We start from the raw sequence: 9,816 nt of genomic DNA on the forward strand, positions 1-9,816 counted from the left end.
AGGGAGAGGGAGCTGGGGAGGACGCTGGCTGGCTGGAGAGCGAAGGTCCACCGCACGCTGGGGCCAGGTGGGTTGTGAAAGAAAAATGAACACGGATCGGGGAAATTTCCTAGCCCTGGCTGATCCTGAAACGTCCCCTGCTCATAGAAAGCCTGCGACCAAAACCCAGAAAGCAGTGCTGGTCCCTTCCACCAAGGCAATGGCACTAACTGCAGCTTCAAGATCGCCCGGGTGTCGAGTTTGGTGTGGTGACACACACCTGTAATCCCAGCACTTGGGAGGCTGAGGCAGGAGGATCCTTACGAATTTGAGGCCAGCCTGGGCTACAGAGTGACTTCAAAGCCAGCCTGGACTACACAGCGAGACTGCGTCAAAAACACCCAAAAGAAAAAGGAAGAAAGAGAGAAAGAGAGAGAGAGAGAGAGAGAGGACCTTCTATAGAAACATAATGCAAGCCGTGCTATAATGTAAACTTTTCTAGTAGCCACATTAAGAAGAGTACAAAACAGTAGAAATTATTTTGATAGCATATTTAATTTTACCCAAAACATTATTCAATACACAACCCTAAAGTATTATTAACAAAACATTTTACGCTTTTTAAAAAAAAAAAGTCTGAAATCTGGTGTGTATTTTGCACAAAGCAAATCTCATTTCAAACTCTAAATTTTATCAGAAACACTTGATGTGTATTTGATTTCATAAAATTCACAGCTTAAAAGGTAGATTGGTATAACCAGGTTGTTTCAAAGGTACTTTGGCAGGCATTTGTGATCCCAACAGTTAAAGAGGCTGAGGCAGGAGGATCACAAGTTTAATTCTGTCTGGGTGAGTTAGGGAGACTCTGATCTGAATAAAAAATGAAAAGGGCATAGGGCTGGGGATTTGGCTCAGTGGTTCCACCACCTGCCTCATAAGCACAAGGTCCTGAGTTCGATCCCCGGTTCCAAAAAAATATAAAAAATAAAACGGGCCAAGGAAGTGGCCCAGCGGTAGCACCACCACCACCGGAAACAGAAACAACAAACGAAGACTTTAAAAGTTTCCAATAACCAAATCAGTACGAGTTTCTCAGCTCAATAATTAAAATTTATTAAAATTTTAAACTCATTTTTCAGTCGCACTAGTCACATACGAGGTATTCCTTGGCAAAGTCACCTGTGGGGTTTTGTCAGGCTTGCGCTTGGAAAGTAGGGCGTCCAGAACAGCTTCGCTTGCACAGAGCTGTGAACACTACGAAGGATTTTCACATCTTCGCCTTCATTTTACTTCCCCGCCATCTCTGTAGGTAAACTGAGCTTTGCCCCACTTTTCAGATGAGCAAATGAGGCTTCGAGCAAAGTCCAAGTTCCCGGACTATGTTGGTAACGAAGCCAGAACTGGAATGTCCTGCTTGAAACATGTTTCTGAATTATTTTGGGCTCATAAAAATTGTACAAAATAATGGTTTTCACTGGGACATTTTCGTACACGCATATGATGTCCTCCGATCGTATCCACCATGAATTGTCTTTATGTCTTCGATTCCACCTAGGAACACACGTGATACTTGTCTTTCTGAGCTGATTCATGCTCCTGATATCTGAAGCCTGCTGGATCTGCGCTTCTATCCGTGTTCCTGCCCGTGATGTGACTTTAATCTTCTTTGTGGCTGACGATGCTACATTACGTATCACACCCTCTCCATCCACTCATCTGCTGATGGGCGTCTAGGCTGATTCCACAACTTGTGAATGCTATTGTGAATATAACGGAGAAGATAGAATGGATCTTTAAAAAGTAGGATTTTAGCCAGTTGTGGTGGCACATGCTTGTAATCCTGGGATTCCGGGAGGCTGAGGCAGGAGGCTGCAAGTTCAATCCCAGCTTGGGCAACTGAAGGACTTAATGAGACCCTGTCTCAACATTTAAAAGGTTCAGGGTGAAATGGGGAGGTAGCTTAGAGCAAAGGCCCTGAGTTCAAGCCTCAGTACCACAAAAAATAAAACAAAAAGTAGAAAAAGAAAGAAAAAAGGGACGTTACGTTATTTCTGGTCTCTTTGCTTTGCTTTCCTCTCTCTCTCTTGCAATAAAAGCCATGGTTCGCCTGACAAGGTGAGGCAAAGATGAAGAAACACTTCCTTGTCTCTTTGGAGCTAGCTTTGAATAAGCTTCCTCTTTTTTGAGACAGGGTCTTACCGCGAAGCCAAGGTTAGACTCCCGCGTCAGCCTCCTAAGAGCTGGGATTACAGGTGTGCACCTCACCTGGCCAGGTTTTGCCCTTTCCACCGAGACTGTCTCCTTTGCTCTTGGAGACCCCGGTGGGCCGGTACGTGAACAGTACTTTACAGACGTGGGCCTGCAGGTGTCTCTGTAGAAAGCTGATGTTGATCCGATCCTGGGAGTGAAGGCACAGGTCACGGGGTAGCTCTGCTTAGTGTTTTCAGGAATCTCCCTATTGATTCCCACAGTGGGTGTGCGAATTTATCCTCCCACCAGCGGGGAGGGTTTGTTCTCCCCCGTAACCTGGCTGGCACCTGTTAGTTTTTGTTTTCTTTTTCATTCCACTCTGATGGAATCTCCACATTTTCCTTCTCATTTCCCTGACGCTGAAGACGGTGAATATTTGACTATTCATACGTCTTTAGGGAGAAGGCTTCTCAGCTCACCCCCCCATCTATTGAATAATAACTGTTATTTTGGTGTTACTTTTCGTTTTGAGTTCTTCGTGTTCCTTGGATATTAGTCCTTTGTCGGGTGAACAGTTGGAGACTATTTTCTCCCGTCCCGTAGGCTGCCTCTTTACTCTTTTAATTGCTTCCCTGGCCTTACAGAAGACTTGTAATTTGACATAATCCCGTTAGCAAATCCATGCACTTATCTCCTGAGCTACCGGAATGCTATTGAGGACATTACTGCCCATACCAATATTGTGAAGCATTTCCCCCTATGTTTTCCCCTAGCAATTTGAAAGTTTCAGGACTTCTGCTAAGGTTTCGATCCGTGTTTTTTTTACAGACGGGGTGAGTTCGGGACTTATTTCAGTCTCGTACAGGTGGCTGACATTTTCTCAGCACCATTCGTTGAAGGGGCCGTCTTTTCCCCACGATCCGCTCTAGCTCCCGGCAGTGGGTGTGTGAGTCTCCTCGGGGGCGCCCTGTCCCAGGAGTCAATGCTGATACCGCGCGACTGTGTTACAGTCCTGTGGTGGTGCTGAAGTCAGGTCTGTGCTTCTAAGCACGAAAAAGTGTGGTAGCGGGGCGTGGTGGTGCAGGTCTGTAATCCCAGCACTTAGGGGGCTGAGGCAGGAGGATCAATGGCAGTTTAAGGCCAGCCTGGGCTACATAGCGAGACCTTGTCTCAAAAAAGAAAAGAAAAATCCAAAAAAATAAAGGAACAGATTGAGAGAATTCAAAGAATGCTTTTTGGCTAAGTTTCTCAGGACCATCATCTCAGACAGACTGGACTCATACCTTTCCCCTGTAAGATGGGTCATGGCAGGGCAGCCTTTTTCTTTTTCCTGTAAATCAAGACCAGGATGAAGCTTCCCAGAGATTCACAAATCCATACTTTTCTGCCCCTCAAGGGAAACAGAAGTGTTTCCGGCCCCTGAAATAATACACCTCATTCTCCGAATGCCCACACTGCACTCTTGAGCACATCCTTTTCTTTCCTAAATAAATCTCTCCTGTGCCTTTCTCTGGCTTGTCCTGAAAATTATTTTCCTGCAACAAGAGTGAGCGAACTTGTGCTGTGCGAGGCTGAGTTTAAGTTCCCCGTCTCCACTCCGGGGACTTCGTTGGGCCCTGTCCGGTGACAATGTACCTTACATCTTTGTCTGTTCCCTAGAACACCGAGTGGAGTTGTGGTTTAAAATCAGGTATAACTTAGCTGGGCACCATGGCACACGCCTATCATCCCAGCATTCAGGAGGCTGAGGTGGGAGGATCGCCATGAGTTTGAGGCCAGCCTGGGCAGCTCAGCAAGGCCCTGTCTCAAAAGTGAAGTAAAAGAAAAGAAAATTTAAAAAGGGCTGGGATGCAGCCCAGTGGTAGGGCTTACCTACTATGTGTAAAGCACCAGGTGTGATCCCCAACACTGGAAAGGAACGACAGTAACAAAGCCCAACCATGATGCACATAACGTTCTCAAGAAAGCCCAGTCAACCAAGTGGGGTACATCGTGTAAAGGTACGAGTTCCCAGTGATGAGCGTAAATGTATTGTATATCTAAAATAAGAGGATTTAAGAGAAAAGGAAAAGGCCCAATAAATGGAAATTATCAGTTATTTAAAAATATTGGATTGAAATTTAAGTATAATATTGACTTAACATTTAATTTTTCTCTGAAAATATGTGAAGTTGAGCGGTAAAGATCGAATACACTGAAGGTATACAGCATGAGGGCTTTCTATATAGATACAGTGTATAGTGATGACCGAGATCAAATGGATCAGCGTCTCTCACCATGGAGGTGTCATCCTCCCTAGAACACGCGTGTCTTTAAACTTCGAACAGCAAAGTTGTTTCTGTACTCGTACTCGGGTACTGTGGGTAGTTCCAGTGCCAAGCTCTCTCCAGAGGCTCGGCGTGGGCTCCGGGAGTGGGGCCTGCACACAGCCCCCTGGCTTTGATCTGCGCACTACACATAACACAGACATCTCTTCGCGGTACTGTTTCATTTCCGTTTTCTTTGTCTTTTTTCATTACCCAGAAGTGGGATTGGCTGGATCATATGGTGGTTCTGGGTTTTTTTTTTTTTTATTGAGTTTATTGGTACAATTTAGGTCTACGGTACAGTTACATTCATCATTGGGATCCTGTACCTCTACATGACAGGTCTTGGTTCTCATTTTTCCTTGTCCCTGCCCTCCCTTCACCCCCTCCTCCCCTACCCATTTACACTTTATTTCCATTTTTTCATATTTTTTTCTTTTCCCTTATTCCCTTTCCCCTACCCTTCCCACTTTCCCTACACCTTTAGCCCTTTTCTTCCCACTTCACAATGTCAGTTATCTCATCAGGACCTTATGTACTATTACAGTTTATGGTGGTTCTGTTTTTAACTAATTGAGGAGCCTCCGTCCTCTTTCCCAGCACGACTATGCCAACTTTTTTCCTGGATAAAGAAGCCCCAAGGAAAGACCTGCTGGCTGCTTTTGCCCTCCCCTCCTGCCAGAAATCCAGCCTCTATGCAGAGTCGCCCCTTGCAGCTCTGGGGATCAAAGCCCACCCAGCCCCGGCCACAGGGTCCACGCAGGAAACCTCAGCACTCCCGGCCTCCCAGGCGAGGTGGGCAGCGGCTTCTCCGCACAGCGGACCGAGGAGGAGCTGTCCAGCCAGTGCAGTCCCCTGGGGAACGCGGCTCACACGCAGCGAGGCACACAGGGGTGAGGAGGGCGCTGTCACCCCAACACCGCAGCCCCGGGGTGGTGGCGCCCTCTCAGCCAGACCCGGTGGGGTCGCTGGTACAAACACCCACCGCACTGAGGGTTGTATGAAAGAACAGCGCCCAAAATTACCTGCAGTAAATAATAACGGATGATAGATAAACTGAGAGGTTTGCGAACTTTCTAAACTTTTTACTGTTATTTTAGCGTGTCCTCTTGCTACTTATAAACACAGTTAGCTGTGAAACAGCCCTGGCTGGGTCCTTCCGGAGGTGACGGGGTGACTGTCCCTGCATCTGATGACCCTGAAGACTCCAGTGGGCAAGGTGTGGACGTGGAAGGCTGCGACAATGATGAGCCTGACCCTGTGTAAGGCTAATGTGTGTGTGTTTTTAGCAAAAAATATAAAAAGTGAGATATGCAAAGAGGCTGGGCAAGTGCCTTGGGGCCGGCTCCCGAGAGGTCTGTGAAGCTGAGACCCAGACCCTCTCGTGGGACAGACTGGCAGGCTGGCTGCCTCCTGCTGCAGAAACAGGGTTCCAGGGGCGTCAGCCAGGGGCCAGCGTGGGCTGCACTAGGCAGAGAGGTGGCGTGGAGTGCGGGCGTCCAGAGGAGAGACCCACGGTGATCTGCGGCTGGGATAGTTACGGGCCCTGGGTGCCTCCGAGGGGGGTGACCTGGGGTGTGTGTTCCGACCGCCAGGTCACCTTCAGATGTATGTATGTACTTATTTAAAGTGAGTATCTGAAAAGGAAAAAAGCTTGGGTAACTTTTGTGTCTTGAAGCTGCAGTTTTTTTTAAAAGTACAATTTAAAAACCCTGATTTGGGGATATGGGGAAAAAAATGAGAAGCAAGATCTGTCACGTAAATGTACAAGATCCCAATGATGAATGTAACCGCACTGTGTACTTCAAAAGTACCAACAAACTCAATAAAAACAAAAACAAAAACCCGGATTCCCTTGCCTCCTTTCCACCTATTTTATTTCTTCTATCCCAGGTATCTGCAGCGACAAGTTCACCTACAGGAACATTTCTCAAACCAATCAACCACCACAAATGAGTTTCACATGCATTTTAAATCCATGGTGTCATCTGTCAGCAAAATGGATACCTGAGTCATTATTATTCCACCTTTATTTGAAAGTCAAATGTTCATTTCTCCCTGCCAACAGGACCTGCCTTGGCCGAGTATATTACTTTTGTTTTTGTTTATTCTGAGACAGTCTCACTATGTAGTCCAGGCTGGCCTTGAACTCACTGTCATTCTCCAGCCACAGCCCTTTAGTGCTGGGATCACCCCCCCACCATGTGTTACTTTTAGACGAGGTCTTAGATACAATCTATTAAGACTGATAAGGGCGCCTAGAGGGAAGGAAGGAGCACGTGGTAGTACGAACTGAATCACTGCCCTGGTCAAGCTGGTGCACCTTTTTATGACCCTTCGTAGCAATTCACCCTTTTATTCCTGGAGGGGTTCAGCTGAGAGACATCTGTGGGTTTCCACACTCTGGGCTCTTTCCTGCTACCCAAGTGGTGGCAACTGCTCCTGCACTAGAGGCTCGGTGTCTGGGTTTCCTCTCATTATGGTTCATACCTAGATGGCCCCTAATGCCTCTTGGGATCATAACCCAGACTTCTGGAGGCGACTGGCTCGAGGGAGTTCACGGCTGACTTGGGCCAGAAGGCAGGGCCTGGTCTGAACGCGCAGTCCCTGCAGGCGTGGCCCGGAGGTCGCTCTCTCTCCCCAGCCCTCCCTCACCAGGCAAGGGCTGAAACTTGGCGGTCTCAGGGAGATGGAGGGGTTCCCCCATGCCTGCCGTCTGCGTTACCTTCCTTGGAACTTATTCTGTGTCCTCTCTGCTTCTCCCTTCCAGTGGACGTGAACGAATCCCGCCAATAATAACCGGACGTGCAAGTTACCAGGCGTCCTCCATCCTCCTCACCTGAACTCTGGCTTGCGGCTCTGACGCCCACTTTCAGCGCTGTGAGCTCTCCTTTGCCAGGCTTGCCCGCTCACCCTCACCCGGCCTTCCCCAGCCCCTCCTGTCTATCCGAGAGAGGACGTCCACCCGTCTGGACCCTGAAGACACCTTCGGGCACTGTTCTCCCTCCCTCTTCTGCCCCCTTCACTGCCCTTTCCACACTCTCCCCAGGACCACTGCTGCCCCTCCTGTGTTTTCAAAGATGAAAGGCAGGTGTTTCGGAGACCAAGGGACCCAGTTAGACTCCCCGGGGGCAAAAGAGATGAGTCAACATTGCCATGGTAAAGTCCATTTTTGCCAGAGTGAATCACTTTGTCACAGCTCGAACTGTGTGTCCCCAACAGATGTGACGAAGTCCAAGTCCCGGGACCTGTGAACACACTTTTCTGTGGCTATCGGGCCTCTGCAGATGGAATTGAGTTGAGATGCAGTCACAGTGCAGGACCTCGTCCCATACAACCAGTGAGCTCCCAGGAAGAGAGGAGCCCGGGAGCCAAGCACACGTTCACATGGCGAGGAGCACCGTGGGTTCATGCACCAGTGGGAGCTGGGGAGGCGGGGAAGGAATCTGTCCTCAGGTTTCTCATGGGTCATGGCCCTTGACACCTTGGCTTTGGACTTCTCTCCTCCAAGACCCAGAGGCAAGATTTCCACAGCTATTTCCCTGGCAGTCCAAGGACCCAGGGCCTTGCGCATTCTGGGGAAGCTCTGTACCACAGAGCTACAGCCCCAGCCGAAACTCGGCCATCTCTAAGCTGCTGCTCTGGGTCCCTCTCTAGGCCACCAGACATACTGCCTCTACCTCCTGCAGCCCTATCCCAGCAGCCAACTGCAGCCTGCAGTCTCTTTCATCTTCAGAATATTTTGCCTTCATCTTTTCCCTTGCTCAGGGTGTCTCTGGCTTTCAAATATCATTAAACTTTTTTTTGTTTGTTTGCACTGGGGATTGAACTTGGGTCCTTGTGCTTTCAAGGCAGCAGCAGCACCACTGAGCTAAATCCCTAGCCCAAACATTTTTTTTTTCATCTGAAGATATCCTGATAGTCATGGGAGCGAAACCAACATACCCATTATCTCACAGCATTACCCATTTGTGTTTGTTTTTGTGGTGAGAACCACTTATTTTTTATTTTTTTAAATAACTTTGCAGCTACAGTATATTCAAGAATAAATAGCACAAAGTAGAGTATACATGTTGAGAACTGAAACTAAACAGAAGCTAGATAATATCTTGGGCTTTATGTTGATTCCATTGCAGAATACTGTCGTGATCCTTAATTCAGTTTAGGAAGGTCACAGAGATTTTTTTGGGTGTATTTTTGAGACAAGGTCTCCCTATGTAATTCAGGCTGGCCTGGATATCACTGGGCAGTCCAGGCTGGCCTTAATTCATGGCAATCCTCCTGCCTCAGCCTCGCAAGTGCTCCGATTACAGGCACGTGCTACCACACCAGCCAGAGAGAATTTCTTCGCTGCCCTGTGTCTGTTACTCATTGAACGGCAGATGACAGCAACGGACTGTCTGCACTGTCACGAAGGGCATGAGTTAACACAATGGCGTCATTTACGGCAGCCTGGCTGTGGGCGCCTTGTAGGGGGGACCCCACAAATCATGACTCACCTCCCTCCACCAAACCAACCCTGAACACCTTTTCTGGCTCACTGTTCCTGAACTTCTCTGCGCAGACTGCAGACCAGGCCTCAATCCTTTGAAGCATCCTTCCCTCGGTTTTGCGGCTTCCTCCCCTGACCCTGCCTGGCTCCCCACACCCTCAGCAGTTCCGACCTCTACCAGATTGTGTGGCATCCAGGTGATTTTACCCTGGTTTCTTTAGAGGCCACACAGCAGCTGAGGGGTGCACCTGTGGCCTAACCCTAACTTTCTCCCTCGTAAGCTCTGCACACACCGTCACCGCTGGTCACGACTTAACACCACCCCTTCCCCATTCCGATATACTGCAGAAGTCCTCCCACACTACAAAGATGCACATTGTATTTTGATGCCCCGACCACTAACATTCATCTTTGCCCAGTTGCTAATTTTACCCGGAAGGGCTCTCTGTTGCACTGGACCCCAGCTGTGTAACAAAAACATAGTGTCAGTCATCAAACTCCGACAGAGGACAGCAGAGCCCCATGGCCTGATGACAGCGATCCTGGGTGACGTTACCTGACCCCCTCCTCACTGACAATCAAGTATAACAATTTCAGCCTTTCCGCCGAGGGTGGGTCCTCCCTTGGACCGGCAAACCACCCTGACTTTCCCGTCCTCCTTGATTACCGGTACCTGCGGCACCGGCCCGCACAAGTCGGGGCCCGCTGGGCACAGAGCACCGCGTCCGGGTGCGGTGACGCTGGAGGGTCTGACCTCGCCAAGCTGCTCAGTGAAAATGGACGGACCGGGCCACTCTGCACTTTCTCCCGAAACTCCCGCGGGAGGCTCGAGCGAGGAGCGAGCGCCAG

The 9,816-nt window shown here is 49.0% G+C and overlaps 1 protein-coding gene across 1 annotated transcript in view; it reads left to right on the forward strand.

Moving 5' to 3' along the window:
* The first annotated feature begins 5,170 nt into the window (after positions 1-5,170).
* The window catches only part of Hcfc2 (host cell factor C2), a 31,254-nt gene continuing 26,608 nt past the window's right edge, over positions 5,171-9,816 (forward strand). Inside the window, exons 1-3 of the mRNA XM_033763505.1 lie at positions 5,171-5,446; positions 5,604-5,737; positions 9,565-9,805. Of these exons, the coding sequence (XP_033619396.1) occupies positions 5,171-5,446; positions 5,604-5,737; positions 9,565-9,805 (651 nt within the window). The remainder of the gene's footprint in view (positions 5,447-5,603; positions 5,738-9,564; positions 9,806-9,816) is intronic.

Source organism: Fukomys damarensis, unplaced genomic scaffold (genome assembly GCF_012274545.1).
Source record: "Fukomys damarensis isolate Sample0158 unplaced genomic scaffold, DMR_v1.0_HiC HiC_scaffold_15, whole genome shotgun sequence".
NCBI classification, from domain to species: Eukaryota; Metazoa; Chordata; class Mammalia; order Rodentia; family Bathyergidae; genus Fukomys; species Fukomys damarensis.